At 56.1% G+C, this 21709-nt stretch overlaps 1 protein-coding gene across 4 annotated transcripts in view; it reads right to left on the bottom strand.

Moving 5' to 3' along the window:
* Positions 1–3779: 3779 nt before the first annotated feature.
* ZC3H4 (zinc finger CCCH-type containing 4) overlaps positions 3780–21709 on the bottom strand; it is a 43465-nt gene continuing 25535 nt past the window's right edge. For 3 of the 4 annotated variants that reach the window (XM_087421471.1, XM_014795216.2, XM_014795214.2), the window contains 6 exons: positions 21537–21648; positions 20862–20971; positions 13481–13839; positions 12963–13306; positions 8766–9017; positions 3780–7607 (listed from right to left, as the gene is read on the bottom strand). In XM_087421471.1, coding sequence (XP_087277597.1) covers positions 6091–7607; positions 8766–9017; positions 12963–13306; positions 13481–13839; positions 20862–20971; positions 21537–21648 — 2694 coding nt within the window. In that variant the 3' untranslated portion in view covers positions 3780–6090. The remainder of the gene's footprint in view (positions 7608–8765; positions 9018–12962; positions 13307–13480; positions 13840–20861; positions 20972–21536; positions 21649–21709) is intronic. The other variant, XM_087421472.1, reaches the window with a different exon arrangement.

Raw genomic sequence — 21709 nt, 5'->3', positions numbered from 1 at the left:
GAGGTGATGGTTACACAACATTGTGAATGAACTAAATGCTACTGAATTGTTCATTTTAAAATGGTTAATTTGGAGGCCAGCCTGGTGGCGTAGTGGTTAAGTTCACGTGCGCTTCAGTGGCCCTGGGTTCACGGGTTCAGATCCTGGGTAGTGGCCCTACGCACTGCTCATCAAGCCACGCTGTGGCTGTGTCCCACATACAAAAGAGAGGAAGATGGGCACAGATGTTAGCTCAGGGCCAATCTTCCTCACCCAAAAAATAAATCAATAAAATATATTATAAATAGATATGCTAAAATAAAGTGCCGGCAAAGACACAGAGCAAGCAACTCCTTCACTGCTAGTGGGAATGTAAAATGACACGGCCAATTTGGAAGACAGTTTGGCAATTTCTTATAAAGCTAAACATTCCCCTGCCCTATGACCTAGTAATCTCACTCCTAGGTATTTACCCCAGAGAAATGAACATCTGTGTTCACACACACATACCTGCACACAATTGTTTATAACAACTTTATTCATAATAGCCCCAACATGGAGAAGGCACGAACGTCCCTCAGCAGGTGAGTGAACAGTGTATGTGGTTCGTCCATCTGGTGGAGGACCACACAGCAATGAGGGGCATGGACGGCTTGTACCTGCCCCGGCGTGGATGAGAAAGTCATCTAAGAAGCAAAAACTCAGAAGAGTGGTGGCCCCCGGGTGGGTGACAGCAGGGACTGGCTGGGAAGGGACACCAGGGAACCTGCAGTTCTCTATGTTGAGTGGGGTTTGGGTCACACAGATCGATGCATTTCTCAAAACTCAACGACTGTACGTGTGAGATTTGTGCATTTCACACTATGGAAATTCCACCAAAAAAAAGAGAGGAATGTAAATGACTATTGAATTCTGGTTAATGAGACACACACTGGAGGATTGTGGGGGGATATGTGATGAGGTCTGGAATTTATTTTGAAATGCATCCAAAAACATGATGGGGGGGTGGACAGAAGGACGGGCAGGTGGCTGAGGGTACGATGAAGCAAGTACAGTAAGATGTGACTCCTAGAATGAGGCAGTGGGTCAGGGCAGGTGGTCGCCAGTCCCAACCTCCCAGAAATCTTGGACCGTGGAAGGCTCTATACGGCTCTTGGCCTCACTCACCTGCTGAGGGCCGCTGGCCACTGCTGTCCCGTCGCAGCCTCTATCTCTTCCTCCAATAGGGATGCTCCCCAGGGCTCCATGTGCTTCCTGAGTGACGTCACCCGTTCCTGCAGCTTCAATGACCAGCTCTATGGAGGGCCCTTCCTCACTCAGCCTGCAGCCCGGAGCTCCAGGCCCAAAGCTGCACCCAGCCCCTTCCCGGACCACCATCTCCTCCTCCCGCCATGTGCCGTCGCAGCAAGGGAACCGCCCACCCGGCTGCCTCAGACATCCTCTGACCCTCCTGTCACCTGCTGCATTTAACCGGGTTATCGGCTCCCATCTGCTCTGCGCCCTAAGTCCCGAGTCCATCTGCTCCCCAGCCCCCTTGCTTTTCTTGCTTTGTCATCCCACCAGGCTCCCTGCCCCCTCCTCTTGCCCTGGCCAATCCATCTTCTACATCTCCCCTGCCAGAATGAAGGTTCTGGACTGCAGTCTGATGACCTGGTCACTCTCCTACTTGAATAAACTCTTCAAACCCTTCCTGCCTGTATCTGTCTCATGGCTCTCCAGGACCTGCCAACCTGCCAAGCTCCAGGGGCTGTGTCTTCCTTCCCCGCACAGGCCTCGCGCCAGCCAGCAGGTCATCCTCCACCCGCCTGAATGCTGGCTGTCCCGTCGCCGTGGCTACCCGTCCCTGCACCCTCCTGCCCCGGCCGAGCCCTGCGGGGGTTTGCATGTTCACCCTTCAAGTGGCCTCATGCTCCGCCCTGGGAGGCTGGATCTTCCATTAGTCCGAGAACTAAACATGAGACTTCTATCCCCTCTTGCCAGGGACCAGCGTAGGGAGGGACACACAATGCCTCCCTGGCCAAGGAGCCCTGAAAGAAGTCTGCTGGGGGCTTCTGGAAGTGTCTCCTTGCTCAGGAAGGGAAACAAGGGGACAGTTCTTCTTCTGCTTCTGCCCACAGCTGGGGCGGGAGGCGAAGGCTGGAAGCCGCTCTAGCCATCTGGTGATCTCGGGGGAGCTCGCGGCGTGCCAGGACGGGCAGTGTGGAGACAGCCTGGACCTGGGCGAGTCTGGGGCTCACTCCAGTTTTACTAACCCCACAACCACCCTGCAGACATTCTTACCTGAGACGACGGGCCCCTGGCTGTTGAAGCCAGCTGAGTTGCACAAAGTTTTGAGTTACAGGCGAAATCATCCTTAATGTGGATGAATTAGAAGAAATTCAAAGATTGCACTTTGAATTACTGACATGAAACCAGAGCTTACCTGCTCAGACCAGCCACCAGCATAAGAGCAATGAGAAGTCTTCTCTTGAGAAATACTTGGGGATCTCAATTAAAGGGCAGAACGGCCCCCCAAGGATGTCCATGTTTTAATCCCCAGAACCAGTGAGTACATAGTTTATCTGGCAAAGGGGACTTTGCAGATGTGAATAAGGATCTTGGGACGCAGAGATGATCCTGGATTACGCAACCTAATCACATGAGTCTTGAAAGCAGAGACCCGTTCCCAGCTGTGGTCAGAGAGAGATGTGACCCTGGAGGAAGGGTCAGAGAGATGTTACTCTGGAGAAAGGGTCAGAGAAATGTGACCCTGGAGGAAGGGTCAGAGAGATGTGACATTGCTGGCTTTGAAGACAGAGGAAGCAGCCACGAGGCAAGGAATGCAAGTGGCCTCTAGAAGGCGAAAAAGGCGAGGAAACAAAATCTCCCTATTCTGGAAAGGAATGCAGACCTGGCAACAGCTTGATTTTAGCCCAGTGAGACCCATGTCACACCTCCGACCTCCAGAACTATAAGATAACAAATTTGTTTTAAGCCACTAAATTTGTATAATTATAAGGCAGCCATGGAACACTAATAGAGGCCCATTAAAACACAGCAGCCAAAATAAGTCCAAAGAAACGTGGCTACTCTCTGACCAAGTCCTGCTCAACCCTCACACCCTCACTGGGTGTGGCTTCCTCAGAGAAGACCCCCAGGTAACAAGTGGGTAGCATTTGAGTCCATACATTTGGGCCGCTATAACAAAACACCCCAGTTCTGAAGGCTGAGAGTCGAAGATCAAGGCGCCAGCTGATTCAGTCTGGTGAGGGTCCACCTCCCCGGTCATAGACTGCCGTCTCCCAGCTGCGTCCTCACGTGGGGGAAGGGGCAAGTTGCTCTGTGGGCCCTCTCTTACGAGGGCACTAATCCCCTTCAGGAGGGCTCCCTCCTCCTGACCGCATCACCTCCCAAGGGCCCCACCTCCTAACACCATCACACTGGGGGAACAAGTTTCAACATACAAATTTAGAGGGGGGACAACATTCAGTCAATGGTAGTTAGGGCTCCCGTTTCTCCTCATGCCCAGCAGCCAGCCCAGTTGTCCTGTGTTCATCACTGGCCTCTTCCGTGAGCCCTGGGGGGGCAGGAACATGCCTGTGTGTGTCAGCACTGTATCTGATACCGGAACCGTGGGACACAGTCGCCAACTGCTAAGGAAGGCACCAGTCCCACAGCGTCATCACGGATGTCACCCTGGGGCTGGCCACCACGAGAGCAGATCCAGGTGTCACCCCCAGTCCACCCAGGTCGCCTCCTACCCTCCTTGTTATTCCCGGGGCAAGGGACGGCGGGGTCAGCAGGGAGGGACGAGACCCACAGGCTTTTTAAAATAACTGCATCCTTTAATGGCAGTAATACAATTATTGGATTAAGAGACCACAGGAGAAAGGTCAGGTGATGCTTCTGGAAGACAGATATGGAGTACAAAAAGGGGGGTGGAAGAGAGTCATGCGACGATCATTGTAAAAATACAGTACGTTATATACATATTTGCACCATCAACTTTCAACTCGGAAATAGTATTTACACTTTTGTTACAATCCTGGTTAGAGAACAATTTTTCTTTAAAAGCTCGGCCTGATGGCAAATGAAAATTTCGGGTGAATTCATAGTCCCATGAGGTTCTTAGGCTGAATTTCCAAGAGGAGGGCTCCAGCTTCTATTTCATCCACAGATTTCGGTTTAAAAAAAGTATTTAATTCTGCTTTTACAAAAGAAAATTCTCAAAGGAGGGAAAAACAAAAACAAAAAAACACAGCCACACTGTGTATTCTTATTTTACCAACACCAAGGGCTGCGGCCCTCTGCTTCAAGGCCAACACTGGTGGCTGACGGAAAATCTCACTAATGATTGTTTAAAAAAACAAAACAAAAAAGACACAAAGACAAACCAAACCGACCTGATCACGGGTGCTGACCCTGTGGCTGTGGGGCTGCCTCTCCCACTCTTACTATGGCCCCAAACTTAAGGACTATTTGTTTTCCAGGGAAGGGGGTTTGGAATACGAGCCTCGTTCGCCTCCCACCCCCAGGAGGTGAGTGGGGAACCCTGTGGCTGGCTGGTCACCAGGTTTCCGCATCATTAGCAAGGAACAGACAGGGGCCTTAAGTGAGGCGGTGCGACAAGGAGGAAAAGGCAGGAGACAGCCGGCAAGTCCTGACACACAGGTGGGAAGGACCCTGGTGACAGCCACGCCCACAGGGTGGGCCTGCTCTGCAGCTGTGGGCAAGCTGGACCTCAGCCAGGGTCCTGGGGGCGGTGCGGGGAGCCCAGGGCCAGAAGCCTCTGGTCTCCTGCCAGCTCAGCCCGAGAAGGGGAGCAGGATGTAGGTTTCGGTTCCACACCCCACCCTCCCCGAGGGGGTCCTGGTCCCTCTCCTGGAGAGAGCCCACCAACCCGCCACCCTGCCGCGGCTAGTCTCCCGCCCTTTCCCCAGGCCCCATTCTGGAAGTGTCCACATATCCAACACAGTGACACATCTCTGAACCCATACACCAGTCGGCTTCTAAGAAAAAAACCCTCACACCAAAACCATAAGCCCTAAAGATTCCTCGCGAGGAGGTGCAGAGAGAGCGGAGACACTTTGCCAGGAACCACCCAGAGCTCCCGACAGAGGGGGCCTGGCGGAGCGGCCACACCACGGATCCTTGAGCTGTCCCCACAGGGGCCGGGGCCGGCACACTGGGCACTCTGACTTCTGAGGACCAGGACAGGCCCCGGCGTGAGGGGAGGAGGGCGTGGCCGCGACAGGACAGGACAGGAGCTAATACTGACAGAGAACACACGGTCTGCCTCTTGGAGGCAGCTCTTGGGGGACGCGCCCACACCAGCCCTGCCACCTCCAGGTCCATCTCTCACCCTGGAGTCACCTGACGTGGGCTGGAGGGTGCGGGTTTCAGGATGAACTCTGGACGGAGGACGGCGGGAGGCCCGGGTGTGAATCCACACGGGAGGCAGCAGTGGGAAAGGGCTTTTCTTCCAGCCCAGGCAGCTCCCAAGGGCTCCTTTCCTCTTTCTTTCTTCCATACTTTTCCACGTCCACTGGCCCCCGGAAGCTGGTCATCACAGCCTGCGCACTGCAGAAGACAGGCTTCTAGAAGGGCCTGGACCTGCTGCCACGTGGGTCCTGCCCACCGTCTTGGCTCCACCTCTCCTTGCTCAGGCAACACGGCGAGCAGCCTTCAGCAGGCCTCCCGGATGCCTACTGTTCTCTTTGTCCTTGGGGGGCGGGGGGAGCAGGAGGGGCCCAGCTTTGCCTAGAAAACCCACCGGACCCCCAGCCACCAGACTGGGGCCCCAGCTTTCAGGGAGTCCCTGAAAATCGGGCCTGGCCAGGCGGAGTGCCAGCTGGGGCCGAGGCCCAAGGGCTTCACACTGTTCACGTGCACAGGAGTCTTCTCGGCGGGGGCCCGGGGGCCCCGCAGCACTGACCAGAACTGAAGATGGTTATATACAATTTATGTGTCAAAGAAAGTACTACTTAAAAAAATAGAGAGACAGAGAGAAAGAAAGGTAAAAATAAAAGAAAGAACACCCAGAGGCCCCCGCCCCAGTTCCCAACTCTGGTCGCCGCCCTTAAATATAACCCCAGAAGGGTGGGTGCGGGGAGCGCCCGGCTCCAGCTAACACTACTGGCAGAAGGGGGAGGCCGTGGGGTCGAAGCCTTTAAACACATCTTTCAGGGACCCCGCGTCCTGCTCGCCCTCGCGGGCTGGGCTGTTGCCAGCGAACGGACTTCCGGAGCCCGTCTTGGGCGCCTGTTTCACGGTCCCGAAGAGGGTGGGCACGGGCAGGTTGTGCACCCCGGGCTGGGGCGCGGCGCCTTCCGGGGGCGGGGTGCCCGCGGCGGCGGGGGCCGCGGCGGCCTTGGGCCGGGGCCGGTTGTAACTGTTGTATCTGTCCGTGGCCGCGGCCGTGCCCCCGTCGGCGCCGGCCTTCCCCGCCTCGGGCTGTTCCAGGGCTGACCTGCGGACGAACGGGGGCTCCTTGGCCTTGGCGGCCGAGCTCCTGCCGTTGCCCTCAGGGCCCTTGGGCTGGGCACCCGAGTCGGCAGCCGGCTCCGAGGCTTTGCCACCCGCATGGGGAGTCCTGGGGTCGTAGAGGCTGATGCCGCTCAGCACGCTGCTCTGCCCGCTTGCGCTGCCCTGGCCCAGGCCCCCGGCCGCCAACACGCGGGGGTCGTAGGGGGCGGTGGCTGGGGGCGAGGACTCCCCACTGGGGCTGGCAGAAGGACAGGGCGCTTCGGTGGGGCCAGGCTTGGCAGCCCGGGAGGCGGCAGCAGAGTCTGCTGGTTTCTGCAGCCGAGGGTCGGTAGGGGCCTTCCGCACCCGGGGGTCACTGGGCTTGTCGCTGGGGCTGGGGGCCGCCGAAGGGCCGGTGGCATTGACAGTCTTGAGGATTCGGGAGAGGAGCTCAAAGTCAGGCAGGGTGGAGCCAGATGTGCCAGGGTCTGTGGAGGTGCCGGGGCGCGGCCGGGGGTTGGGGGGTCCTGTGGTGGTGGCCCGGTGCAGCCTGGGATCCAGGGCAGGCATGGACTGCAGGGCGGCGGGGACAGGGGGCACCGAGTCCTGCTTGGGGATGGGCAGGGGGATCAGGTCCTCAGGGTTCCAGAGCACAGTGCGGGCGAAGCTCGGCTTGCTCAGGGTCACATCCTTCTTGATGTGGCTGAACTGCTGCAGCTGCGATCTCGGGTCCCGAAGCGGGTGCCCGGGGAGGGGGTCCAGGGGAATGTTTACGGCCTTCTCCCGCAGGGCCCGTTCCCCTTCCTCTTCTTCTGTAGGGGGTGGCCCAGACCCCTTGGAGCCGCTAGGGCCTGCGGGGCTGGAATGAAGGCTGCCTTCGGGCTTGGAGGTGGGCAGGGAGCGAGCCAGACGAGGGTCAGAGAGCCCAGTGTCACCTGGGCCCGAACCACCAGAAGCCTCTGCGTGGCGGGTGAGTCTAGGGTCCCGGCTGAGGCGGGGGTCAGCCAGCCGGCCTCCCGTGGGGTGTCCCTTCTGAAGGCGGGGGTCCCCAAGCCCGCTGTTGTTCAGGTCTCCCAGGGACACCTGGGGTCGGCTAGACGTCTGCTGCCTCAGGGTCTTGAGGATGGAGGTGACGCTGCTCCCACCTTCGTCCTCGTCACTCGAGTACCAGTTTCCAGTGTCACCTGAGAAAAAGCAGAGAAGATCAGGGGGCGGGTGAGTGACCACCACATCCCACAGCAGCCCCCTCGGTGGGTAAATGGCTCCTCTGCCTCTTACCTCTCAGAACCTCAGTTTCTCCTGTTAAGAACCCCTCCCCCTGAGGGCCGCCACGAAGAGCCAGGGAGCCCAGGCAGCCAGCCCCAAGCCTGGCAGGTCGCCGGCTAACGTTTATGGAGCCTTCTCCGTGTGCCAGCACTGTTCTATGTGTTCTATCCTATTAATTCTCATGACCACCCAAGAGCTGGTGTTATCATGCCCATCTGACAGAGGAGGAAGCGGAAGCAGGGACAGTGCCGTGAGATTGGGAGACTGAGCTCAGACTCCTGGCCCAGGGCTCTGCTGCCCCTCCTCCCCTCCAGGGCAGGCCCAGGCCCCCACGTGGCAGACCCAGCTCTGGGCGCCTGCAAGCAGCTGCCCCTGACTCGGCTCTCTGTGCTGGGGCTCAAACACTGGCCCCCAGGCCCCTCCCAACGTTGCCCAGCAGTCACCGGCTGGTTAAGAGGCGGGGCCAGGTGGGCAGACTCAGAAACTGGCCCAAGTCCAACCTTCTCGCAGGTGAAGCCGGAGCCACAGGGGAGAGGGCTGCCCCCTCTTCCAACCATCCCCACTTGCCCCCAGGCTCCTTTCAGGACCCCCCGTGGCCTCTGGCTCCAGGTTCCAGACACCATCTGTCCGCCTGCTTCACCCAGGGTGGATGCCACGCGACCTGGCAGTGATTATCACTGGTTTATATCAACGACTAGCTCTCCTTGGCTTCCTGAGAATGTGGTCTGGGGAAAGGGGGGCTGTGAGCGTCTCCCTACAGACTCCTCTGTAAGGGCACAGGGGGAAATCCTGTCGGCCACTATCTCCCTCAGGGACCAGTCCACCTGCCTCCTCGATGGGATCAGGGTCTCTCCCGACCCCCAAGACACAGAAGGGCAGCCCTCACTTCCAATTTTCTCAGGGACATGCAGCAGCCCCAGCCTGGCTTCACAGGCCCGGGCAGAGGTCCTCTCTGGCCACAGGCTCCTTTCTGACGTGAAACCCAACCTAGGCGTTCCCCACCTCTCCCCTGCACAGTGGCCGGGGTGGGGGGGCGCCCCTCAGGGAAAGCCCCGGCCCCTGGGGAGGACACGTGCCTTCCTCATTCTCTCGGTCCTGCTTGCTGCTCTCAGCCAGCCTCCTTGCTCTCTCCTCCTCCTCCTGCTGCTTCTGCTGGATCCTCAGGTACAGGGCCCTCTGGGCTGAGGGCAGGAAGTCGGGGACACCGGCGCCCGGCTTCGGCCGGCCTGGGGGCCCTCCCTCAGAGAAGCTGTCAGGCTCCAGAGGGTGCTCGGGGAAGAGGTGCTCCCCAGGCTCCCCCGGCAGCTCTTCGTAGTGCCCGTAGTCCTCTGTGGCAGGGAAGAACCGAGGGTTCATGTCGGGAAGGGCCACGTTGCACCAACTCCAGCCCAACCGTGCCCTGAACTGCAAAACCGCCCCCCCGATGGCGATGGTGAGGAGGCGTGGCCCGTCCCTTCCTACCCTCCCCAGGAGGGTCCCCACGGAAAGCCCAACAGCAGGGAACAGAGCAGCAACTGGGGTGTTCCCACCCAGGATGCGCCCATTGAGAATGGGGCTCACAGCGAGGTTCAGTGACATGGGCGAATGCTCATGACATGGAAACAGGACACTGTGTGGATATTTATACAACACAAGGAAAGGGCTTTGAAGAGACAGACAGAAAACAGGCCCCCTGAGAATGAGATTTGGGAGGAGGGGGCCAAGGGATCTTTCACTTTTTACTCCACACACTCCTGACCTATTTTAATTGTTTGCAATGAGCATTAATTTTACGGTTTCTTTGTAATAATCAATAAAGAAAAACACTGTATGTCGTAGTGAGTTCATAAGATGAGCTCCACCATGGTGAACAGACTAGCAAAGAGAAGGAAATACACCAAAATGTTGCTATGGCCACATGTCAACCCAGAGGCTCACGGGCGATCCCTCCTCCTCCTCGTTCATGGGGCCGTCTCCACACGTTTATAAGCATGCTGGCGCATTTCAGGGGGCGGCCGTGTGTTTCTCCCACACAGCACCCAGGAAGCACAAGGCTGAATGAACGGTCTGCCTTCACTCTTGAAGGGCGGGCAGGCGCCTGGCTCCACAAACTCCACCCACGTGAGAGCCAAGGATTGGGGAGCACACGAGCAGGTGTGGGACGACGCATCTAGAGGCGTGCGTGCGTGCGTGCATGTGTCGGAGACAAACTAGTTTGCGCTGCCCCACAGAACATTCTGCAATGATGAAATGTTCCATATCGGCACTGTGCAATATGACCACCACTATCCTCATGGGGCTACTGGGCATTTGCAATGTGGGCAGTGCTACCAAGAACACAAATCTACAACTTAAATTAAACTGACAGGGGCCAGCCCGGTGGTGTAGTGGTTAAGTGCACGCACTCCACTGTGGCGGCCCAGGGTTCACAGGTTCGGATCCCGGGCGCACACCAATGCACCACTTGTCAAGCTATGCTGCGGTGGCGTCCCATATAAAGTAGAGGAAGATGGGCATAGATGTTAGCCCAGGGCCAGTCTTCCTCAGTGAAAAAAAAAAAGAGGAGGATTGGCGACAGTGAGGATGTTAGCTCAGGGCTAATCTTCCTCACACACACACACACACACACACACAAATTAAACTGAAAGTCACGCCCATCAGAATGGCTATAATTTAACAAGACAGGAAACAACAAGTGTTGGGGAGGATGTGGAGAGAAGGGAACTCGCATACACTGCTGGTGGGAGTGCAAACTGGTGCAGCCACTATGGAAAACAGTATGGAGATTCTCCAAAAAATTAAGGATAGAACTACCACACGATCCAGCTATTCCACTGCTGGGTATTTATCCAGTGAACAGGAAAACACCAATGCATAAAGATACATGCACCCCTGTGTTCCTTGCAGCGTTATTCACAACAGCCAAGACTTGGAAGCAACCGAGGTGCCCAACAAGGGATGAATGGATAAAGAAGATGTGGTATATATACACAATGGAATACTACTCAGCCATAAGAAACGATGAAATCCAGCCATTTGTGACAACATGGATGGACATTGAGGGTGTTGTGCTGAGCGAAATAAGTCAGAGGGAGAAAGTCAAATGCCGTATGATCTCACTCAAGTAGAAGACAAAAACAACAACAATCACATAGAGACAGAGACTGGATTGGTGGTTACCAGAGGGGAAGGGGGGAGGGAGGGGAGCAAAACGGACGATTAGCACACGTGTGTGGTGATGGATTGTAATTAATCTTTGGGTGGTGAACATGATGTAGTCTATACAGAAATCAAAATATAATGATGTACACACCTGAAATTTATATCATGTTATAAACCAATGTTACCACAATCTTTTAGGAAAGCACAAAGATTTAAATAAAACATTCTATTTATATATAAAAAAATAAATAAAATAAAAATAAACTGACAGGATAAAATGATTAAATCTGCAAATATTTCACACACAAAGCACACAAAGCAAAGAGTGAAAGGTGGTCTCCTTCTAGCCCCTGAACTTCATAACATGTGAACTTGATGGGCGAGCCTGCTCTACGCCACACTCCGGCTTGGAGCTGGGGACACTCCACGAACAACAGTCCCAGTCCCCCTGCATGGAATGTATTGTCAAGACTGAATTACTCGATGGTAGTACAATTGTGAATACACTAAAAACCAAGGAACGGCACCCTTCAAAGGGCAGATCTCATGACATGGGAATTACGCCTCAATTTTTTCTAAAAATCGAATTCCTCTAGAGATACCTACTGCTAACAGCTTGACCCACTTGGTTTTCTTCCCCACCCAGACCTTGTTCTGCGCACACTTTATATACATTTATTTTTTCAAAGGAGAGGGGACCATGGGAACCACAGCGCCCCCCTCAGGCAGCCTGCTTCCCTCACTTGAGAACACATCACTCATCTCTCTAAAGCCCCTGCTCCTCGCCCCAGACAACTGCTCTCAGGGCACTGAAGGCCATCTAGGCACCAAGGTCGTCTCCCTGATCCCTTCACAATTTCTGCACGGCTGTCCAATGGGCAACTCAGGCTTCACGTGGCCGGGTCTCTCCAGCAGGACCTCCCGATGTCAGGGACCAAGTGACTCCGCCCCACGGCCCATGCCCCTCTCTGCTCCTCCCACCTTGTAACGCACGTACGAAGAGTCACACCGACCCGGTGGCTCGTCTCCAAACCACAAAGCCCGAGCCCTGCTGCTCCCTGCCACCTCCTGTCTGCCACTCTGCTCACCTCTGCCCAGGACGACTCCATAGCAGCCCAGAAGCCTCCCAACTCCACCCGGCCCCTACCATCCACCGCCCTTGCATTCCTCCACTTATCCCCACCCTTCTCCCACAGAGGCCACCTCACTGTGGCCGTCAAAGTCCTGCGCGCTGGGACTTCCTGTCCTCCCTTTCCAGGCTACACGGCCACCTGTGCTCTTCTCAAACAAGCTGACAGGGGCCTCTGCACTTGCTGTGCCTTCCACCTAGGGGACCTTCATGTCCCAACTCAGACTCACTCCTCAGAGAGGCCTCTACTGACTGTCCCCACCACGGCACAGACCCTCCCAGCCCGCCTCCACCCTGTGACTCTCCCACAGCACCCCACTGTACTTCTAGCAATGATCAACGCTGGAAGGGGCTTATGCACTTATTTACACGGTTCCTGTCTGTTTCCCTCCACTAAAATGCAGCTAAGGCAACGGGAGTGGGCTGCCTCACTTGCTCTGGCCCCTGGCAGCAGTGCGCACACCTAACCTTTCTGAAGGCTGCCCGCTATCTCCTATGGCCGCAGTGCCGTCGCCTAACCACCCTGACTGTTGGACATTCAGCTTTTCACCAATACATGTTTTTGTTTTAACAGGAAAGGAAGGAAAAGAGGAAGGAAGATGGGCAGTTGTGGGGACAGAACAAGCAGAGTCACGAGGTTGATACTGGCAGCGCCAAGCCAATAAGTGTCTGGAAGAAGGACACTCTGGCAAGGGCACTTCGGCCTCACAGCCCAACATCATCCCACCTGCCCCTCTAATTTCCCAGGCTCCTGATTCCAGGTACACCAAGCAAAATTTACACGAAATTAAACACAGTGATAATAACCACAGTACTCCTTTCAGACTGAACAGGGGCATGAATCTCACGTCACGGAAACGTGCAACCACTCACGGGACAGAGATGGAGGTGGATTCATGCTTTCAAAGACTTGGACCACGGAAGAAAAATCACCCCTTCCCGACTGCGTTCTGCTGTGCAGAACCCCGCAGCCCACCCAGCCCCCAGCCCGAGCCCCGCATACCTGCGTCTCCGACGAGTCCCGGCTCCATTTCCATGCCCTCCTGCTGCTGGTAAAAGTTTTCATAGAAGTTCTGGGCTGGCGGGATGGGGGGCATCATTCCAGAATGTGGGGAGTCTCCGGGACCATAGGGCATCATTGGGGGACCGCCGGGTCCCATGGGCGGGCCAGGGTTCATGCCGGGGCCCATCGGCATGTCGGGGTGCATGTCTGGGTGCATGTCGGGGTGCATGTCCGGATGCATGTCAGGATGCATGTCAGGGTGCATCGGGCCCCCCATTGGCCCTGGGGGTCCCATGTTGGGCCCGGGGCCCATTGGCCCAGAGGGTCCTCCGGGTCCAGGAAACCTAGGAAGAGGAGGAAATAGGGCCAGTGAGAGGGGCTGCAGAGGAAAGGTGGGGCCACCCCCCCGAAGAGCCATGGAGGCTCCAGACCAGGGCTCCAACAGCTCTGGAGAGAGAGAGGCTCACAGTGACAGGCCCCGGCTCAGAGCAGCCTGACTCGGGGAGCCCAGGACTCACCTCACGCCCAGCTTCTCCGCCAGCTGTCCTGTGGGCCGCACCACGATCTCAAACAAGGAGGGGATCTTCTTGTTGTACATGTCCTGCTGCTGCTGCAGCTGCTGTGGGGACAGCGGCTCGTGCACGGGCATGGGCATCTGAGGGGGCCCAGGGGGCGGGGGCGGGGGTGGGGGCGGGGGCCCGCCCTGCATGGGCCTGCCGTTTGGAGAGGTCGGGGCCGGGGGGCCCGGGGGACGAGGGGGGGTGGGCAGGAGGCCCACGCCGGGGGGCGGTTTGGGCAGGGGGTTGATGCCCTGCTTCTTCAGTTCCTCCACCTCCTTCTCGTCCTCGGCGCCTGCCTCCGCGTCATCCGCCAACATCTGCGGGGAGCAGAACAGGAGGCGGCAGTCAGGTCAGGGCGGGGCAGGGTGGGACGCGGGTGGTTATGGACCCCCGGTGTAGAGAGCTCAACTTTCTGAGGAAAACTCTACAACACAAGGCCCCTGCGGCCCTTCCAGCGTAAGGCCTACGACCACGAAGCCTCTTTGGCACAAAAACCATCATCCCGCACCATCCACTCTCTGTTACCAGCTGGGAGCGTGGAGACACTCCTGTTTTGCATAAATATAAAACGCACTATTTTACCATTTCAGAGTGTACAATCCAATGGCTTTAAGTACCTTCACGATGTTGTACAACCACTATCTCTAGTTCTAGAACTTTGCAGTCACCCCAAAAGAAGACCCCATACCCATTAAGCAGTCACTCCCCATTCCCCCTCCCCCCAGGCCCTGGCAACCACTCATCTACTCCCTGTCTGCATAGATTCGTCTGTTCTGGACGTTTCATATAAACGGAATCACACAATATGTGGCCTTTTGTGGCCAGCTTCTTTCACTCAGCTTATGTTTTCCTGGTTCATCCATGTTGCAGCCTGGCTCATCTATCTTATGGCTGACTGATATTCCACTGTCCTGTTTGGATTTTAAGGGCCTCTCATTGCACCTGCAATCAAACCCCACTCCTCGCCGTGGCCCACAGGGCCGCACGGCAGGCTGGGTATCTGGGGAGGCCTGTGCGGCACCGTGGCGCCTTCATTTCCTTCCACGGCACCCCAGACTCCGCGACTCTATAAGCACAGCCAAGCTCTCCCCTGCAGGGCCCTGGCCCGGCCCAGGCTTCTCCCTGGTGTTTGCTTTCCCCTCTTGTCACTGTGCAGCTCCGTGTCCCCCAGGGTCTCTTATTAAAGGTCAGCTCCTAGTGACTGTCCTGGTCTCCTACATTCACTACTGGAACACTGTGAGCTCCCTTCAGAGCGCTGCCCAAGCTTTGTAAGATGTCTATTTAGTTGTCTCCTTGTTTATCCCTGGCTCGCCCAACGACTGTCAGCTCCACGAGAGCAGGACAGTTTCAGCCCCTGGGTGACTGTGCTGTGTCCTTTCACTGCAGTAAAATCTTGGCCATGAGTGTGACTACATGCTTGGTCCCGGGAACCCCCCAGCAAATCACCGAGCCTGGGCCCGGGGGTCTTGGGGACCCTGGCACAGCTGCCTCCGAGGCTCCTAACATGGGCTCTGAGCTGGCCCATCCCCGGTATCTTGGCCTCAGCACTGCTCAGGACCACTCCTCCGCCCAGGGACGGCGGGGCTGCGGGCGGCGGAGGCGGGACCTCCTGGCAGGTGTCAGGCAGTTCTTGGCTTTTCTCTCTCCCTACCATCAGCAACGGGATCTGGACCCAGGGACAGCAGGGTCCAAGAAGAATGTAGCTTCGAGGTGGATGGAAAACTTAGAACACTGATCAGTGGAAAACACTTGCCCCTCAGAGCTCTGCAACTCAAGGTGCGGTCTGCATTCGGACTAGCAGCACAGGGGACCTGCTGAACGGGAACCGCACCTGAACACGTGCCCGCTGCGGTTTGGGAGACACTGCCGGAGACCGGCCGTGCTGGGGGGAAGCCCAGAACCCGGTGTCTTTGAGCACTGCTCTCGGTGGGAGGCGGTGGGGGGCAGGCTGCAGCCACAGCCCACAGGCCCTGCCCACTTCGCCGCCCCCGTGTTCTGCTCACTTCCCTCCCTGCAAGCAGGCCCCTTTCCGTTCCTCAACCATGCATGCAGCCTCAGGCTGGGGCCCCCGCCCAGCACATGCCTCCCTCACTCTTCACTTCCCGCCTGCCACTCTCCTAGGGGCCAGCACACTGCCACCTCCTCCCTGAACCTCTCTTGAACCTCAGCCTGTTCAACAGCCCCTGGGCTCCCTGCACCTCCTCTCCATTTCCCGGATCCTGGCGCGTAATCAGTATCTGCCTGATGACTGGATCCTATCTCCTCACTGAGTCCCAGCGCCCAGCACAGGGCCTGGCACAAACTGGGCACTACCACAAGTTTGTTGGATGAATGAGCAAGGAAAACAAACGCATCTCCCTCTCTATCCCCTGGGCTCTAGAGAACGGCTGGTCAACGTCAGGACAGCGGAGGATGGGAGCGGTGGCGGATGGGGGGTGCACAGGGCCTAAGGGAGTTAAGGCTCCGACTACCCGACTTTGCCGCTTGGTGTTCCTCTCCGGTGGGTCTCCCCTGGGCACAACCTCGCCCCTCTCTGGCCCTGAAGCCCCAAGGCCCTGTCCACCCCGATGCCTTCGGTTACTGCCGGCTCTGGGCTGGGGCGCCCACACTCATCTCTCTGGCCAGAGCTGCAGGTCTCATCACCACCTGGTCACACCTCATTCCACGTGCCTTCTCATCCACGAGCCCCAAGCTTGGCTCTGTGAATGAGGGATCCTCCATCTGCCCACCCCCAAACCAGGACTGGAGGTATCAACCCCAACTCCTCCTTATCCTCACACCCAAACGCTGGTCTGGAGCTGCTGCCTGGCTCTGCTGAGTGGCCCACCTGCCCTCCTCACCCTCTGCTGTCTGTGACCGGGACCCCGCCCCGGCCACCTGTCTAGTCTCCCCACCACTCTCTGCACAAGGGCAGAGCAACCTTCCGTCACCAAGATGGCCGTGCCCCTGCACTGCTAGATCCTTCCAGCGGCAACTCAGTGCCCTCAGGTGAAAGGCAAAACTTAACAAGGCTATACCTCATTACACAGGAACAAACTTGACCACAGCTTCCTCCTCTCCAGAGGAGGCGGCACCACACTCTCCTGGCCTCCCAAGCTCCCTGCCAGGAGACCCCACGCGCCCCCTCACAATGCCACCTCCCCCACCCACCGCCCGCTCTTCCTTCATGTCTCCTCCGACAGCAGCCTCCTGACGGCCTCCAGGCCTCCCCAGCCTCCCGAGACGAGGTCTGCCGTGGTGAACACGCTGCACTTCTCTGCACCACCCAGCACGCGGGAAGCCCCAGCCAGCGTCCCCTCCTCCATCAGACCGTCAGCTCTGGGGACCGAGGATGCAGTGACCTCTTGGTTGCCATTCACCAGCACCAAGCACGGTGCTCAGCACACCGTGGGCACTTAATGAATTCACGATTAACTGAACGAACTGAAGCTCTCACCCACAGGACAGCCTCAGCGAGGGTACTGCTGACCCCCAGAGAGACGGCCGCCGTCTCCTGAGCCCCAGCAATCCGAGTCCTGCCAGCACTCGGCACCACCGCTTCTCAGCCAGCCCTGCAATCCGGGCCTCCGCCTCCCGCCCCGTGCTGGGTAGGAGTCTGACCTCACAGCCTGGGGGCCGGATGGAGAACACCTCCTCCCGTTCCAGGACCGGGCCTCCCTCACCCCTCGCTCAGACCACACTATGTTCTACGAGGCCTCCAGCTCAGGACACAGCCCAGCTCCCTGCTCATCTCTTTACCCACCGTCTCCCACCCTGGGCTGCGAGCGCTGCCTCGAAGGCACTGGAGCGTGCAGGGGCGTGTCTATTCTCAGGCCTCCTGTGCTTCCCTTCCCGGGCCTCTCCACCAACAAGGACAGCGTTCCCGGGACCTTCGCATCAGACGAAACGACCAGGGCCTTGCTGGGTCCCCCAACCTCCCCTACCAGGACTGATTCTGAGTGATCCCAGAGGTTTCCAAAAGTCAAAAGCATCCTCTTAATGGAACAGGACCGCCCCACCTGCAGATACACAAAGGCATGTGGGCCAAGGTTCATGGCGCCCAAGAAACGAGCTCATGTCAGTTGGTAAAAAATTCCAAGTTTCTGCCCCAAACTGGAAACAATCCAAATGTTTCAAATGACGCCTGGCTAAACAAACTTAGATCATCCATACACGACTACTACTCAGCAACAAAGAGTAAGGAACCACTGGTACTCTTGAGAACGTGGATGAATCTTAAATGCATCATGCCAAGTGAAAGAAGCCAGATCCAAAATACACACACACACAGACACACTTAGAATAAACTATATACCATATAAACCTACTTATATGACATTCTCAAAAAGGCAAGTTATAGGGACAGAAAACAGATCAGTGGTTGCCAGGGGCTGGAGACGGGGGAGGCGCTGACTATAAAGGGGCACAGAGGTGGGGCCGGCCTGGCGGCGCAAGCGGTTAAGTGCACGAGCTCTGCTGCGGTGGCCCGGGGTTAACCGGTTCGGATCCCGGGCGCACAGTGACACACTGCTTGGCAAGCCATGCTGTGGCGGCATCCCATATAAAGTGGAGGAAGATGGGCACGGATTTTAGCGCAGGGCCAGTCTTCCTCAGCAAAAAAAGAGGAGGATTGGCAGATGTTAGCTCAGGGCTGATCTCCTCACAAAATAAAAAAATAAAATAAAAAAAGGGGCACAGGGAAGTTTTTGGGGTGATGGGATGAATTTCCTCTATCTAGATTGCGGGGTGGTTCCGTGACTCTCTGTGTCTGTCACGCCGCACACTACACAGGGGGAAGTTTACTGGATACAAACTATACCTCGACAAACCTGACTATAAAACAATAAAGTGTACCTGAAGGACCAGAATGTATGCAACTTCTTCTCAAACAGTTGGAAAAAAAAAACACATGCACACATATATAAACTAAAATGAGACCAAGTGGTAAGGCAAATGGGGCAAAAGATGGCTAACAGATGAGTCTGGGTGGAAGGAATTCTTTGCATTATTTTTGCCACTCACTCTCGCAGAACGGTCATCCACATCCCCACAGGTGGGCACATTTCCAAACCCGGAGTGGATGGCTGGAAATTGACGTGTCTGGACAGACAGAAACGCCACTGAGAAGTGGAAAAATAAAGCTGAAGAAAAGGGAGGAAGGATAAAGAGCACAGGCGTTTCAGGAGACAGTGGCTAAGGCCGAGTTCTAAGCGGCACCTCAGCTTGGACCCAGCTGCCCGGAGCCCAGGCGCCAGCCCTGGTTGACCAAGCCCCAACTCTGCCCAGGCGAGAGGGAAACGGCTGACCCGATGTCTCCACCAGGGTCTATCCAGGTCCCTCCCAAAGGCTTTTTGTAAGTTTTACTCTCTGACCGCCCAGATTCAATTCCAGAATAGTTTTTCCAGGTTCAACACTCATTTTTAACCTACTGAGACTTGACTTTAGATAGGAGATGAGGGGCCGGACCCGTGGTGGAGTGGTTGAGTGTGCGCGCTCCACTGCTGGTGCCCCGGGTTCAGATCCCGGGTGCACACCCATGCACCGATTGTCAAGCCATGCTGTGGCGGCGTCCCATACAAAGTAGAGGAAGATGGGCACGGATGTTAGCCCAAGGCCAGTCTTCCTCTGCAAAAAGAGGAGGATTGGCACAGATGTTAGCTCAGGGCTGATCTTCCTCACCAAAAAAAGGGATGATATTGGTATTTCCAAAACCTTTATGACCAGAAGCTGAAATGTGCCACCCTGGTTTGCCCTGGGTTTTTATTAGGGCGCCTAGAGCTGTGCTGTCCAATATGGTGGTCACTGGCCACGTGTAGCTACTGAGGCTTGAAATGTAGCCAGTCCAGAGTAAGATGGGCTGTAAGTAGAAAATAAGCACCAGATTCCAAAGACACAGCACCAGAAAAATAAAAGTCTCATTTCATTATTTATTACTTGCCAAAATGATATTTTGGACATGGATTTACTGGCTTAAATAAGAAATATTGTTAAAATTAATTTCATCTGTTTCTTTTTATTTTTTTAACATAGCTACTAGTGGGCTGGCCCCGTGGCTTAGCGGTTAAAACGCGTGCTCCGCTGCTGGCGGCCCAGGTTCGGATCCTGGGCGCGCACCCACGTACCACTTCTCTGGCCATGCTGAGGCCGCGTCCCACACACAGCAACTAGAAGGATGTGCAGTTATGACATACAACTATCTACTGGGGCTTTGGGGGAAAAAAATAAAATAAATAAAATTTTAAAAAAATTAACATGGCTCCTAGAAAATTTAAATACGTAGTTCTGTTGTGTTGCTGCTAGACGGCACAGGTCTAGAGTGCGAACTTTGAACCTCCAGCAGGGGGCAGTCCTCGGTCAGAGATTGTTCAGTCCTTCAAATGAAACACGAGGCCGCCTTTACTTCTCCCACGACTTACTCTGTGGGATACCCACAGACTCTAGTCATCTACTGATTATAAAACCCCACTCCTAGGGCAGCAGGCGCCCCAAAGGGCCTGGCAAGATGAGAACTTTGTCCCCGAGTGCTCTGCCAACGAGCAGCGGACACTCTCTCACTTGGCTTGTGTGGCGCTCCCCTCATCCTCGGGCAGCCCGGCCACCACTTAAAAACGGCAGTCCCCGGAGGACGGACTCCTGAAGCTGGCTGATGCCCTGATGGACTGGATCCCTTCCATTCTCCAAAAACTGCCAGTCTTCTCAAACCTTCTGCAAACTAGAAGGCAGGCAAGCCTTCACCTGAAGGGAATTGTGTTCTCGCGCCCACCCCCTTGTGTGTGAGGGGACCAAGGGCAGAAACCGGGGCCCCGAAGTCCCCCCAACTCCTCAGGGAGAACAACAGATCCTAGGGTGAGTTTCAGAGGTCACCTGGCTGGTGAGGAAGCCCAGACACCTCACCCGAGGAGGCTCCCCTCCTGAGAACCTCCAATTCCCCGTCCTTTTTTTTACTGCCTTAAGACTTTACCTTAAGACTTAAAGGGAAACATCTGACACCTCCAGCGAAAGATCACCCAGCCCAAGTCTCACCTCCTCTCGGTGCATCGCGGGCTCTCTCTAAAGGATAGCTAAGAAATCACAAGGAATGTCCAGAGACGCACCAGGCAACATTCCTTATATGCAGCCGCCCCCCAGTGTCAACTGCCCTGGCTGGAGATAAGACACATGTGTAGCCACCTCTATTCTCCCTGCAGACAAGAACACAGTTCCCACTTCCTCCTTAAAACAGCCCAGCTCCAGATCAATGCAACTGGGAATTCTGGTGCTGCACAGAGGCCAGAGTGGATGGCTGTGGAGCCACGTCAATGGAAGACGCACCTCCTGGCGCCCGGTAGCCGTGGCCCCCAACATCAGCCCTGGATGTTACCTTGTCCAAGAGCTCTCTCGTCTCTTCAGTCAGAGGGTCGTGGGAGAACATGCAGTCGTCGCCATTGATGCAGTTCCCAGTGGTGTGGTACAACTTACACGGAAAATCACGTGCATGGCAAATTAAGGCAAATGCTTCATCTCCTGGAACCCACTCGAGGGCAGAACCCAACCCCCTTTATTTTGGAGAGGAGAAAACTGAAGCCCAGAGAGGTGGAATGACTTGCTCAGGGCTGCACAGCGGGTTGGCAACAGGGCCAAGATGAGACCCCAGTTCTCGAGACTCCTGCTCCAGAGTGCTTCCTACCCCACCACGCTGGCCTCGGGGCTGTGTCCTCAGATCCCCACTCAGCGGGAGTAGGGAAGTTCAGTGACTCGCCCAGGGTGACACAGCCATTTGGAAAAGTCTCAGAAAGATAACAAGCAATGACATAGGCCAGTCTCGAGAGTATGTAAAGAGAACACAGAGCATGCATGCCTCACTTTACTCATCTGCAGAAGGGGAAAAGCAGACCCATCACAGGGCAGAGGCGAAAAATGAGATGGAGATGCACAGGGAGCTCTCAGCACAGCGCTGCACGGAGAACAAGACAGCGCAGTGCGGGGAGGCTGCCATGACCAACAAGGAGCGAGTTCCGCACCCTCGGTCAGATCAGACGTGGGCACCAAAGGATATCGTGCATATAGGGGCAGTTCTCTGCTCTGGCACAGAACCCGGTGATGTAAAACTTGCACAGCTCTCGCTTCTTTGGTAGCTCGATGTCATGGCTAAAGTTACAGTGGTCTCCCTGGAAGAGAAGAACAAAAAGGTCAGTGGTGGCGCCCTAAAGCTGACTCCCGCCCGAAAGG

This window comes from Ceratotherium simum, chromosome 33, assembly GCF_057802395.1.
Source record: "Ceratotherium simum simum isolate JZ-2026a chromosome 33, ASM5780239v1, whole genome shotgun sequence".
Taxonomy (NCBI): domain Eukaryota; kingdom Metazoa; phylum Chordata; class Mammalia; order Perissodactyla; family Rhinocerotidae; genus Ceratotherium; species Ceratotherium simum.
The sequence above is the reverse complement of the archived record's forward strand: the minus strand, read 5'-3'. Positions and strand labels throughout refer to the sequence as shown.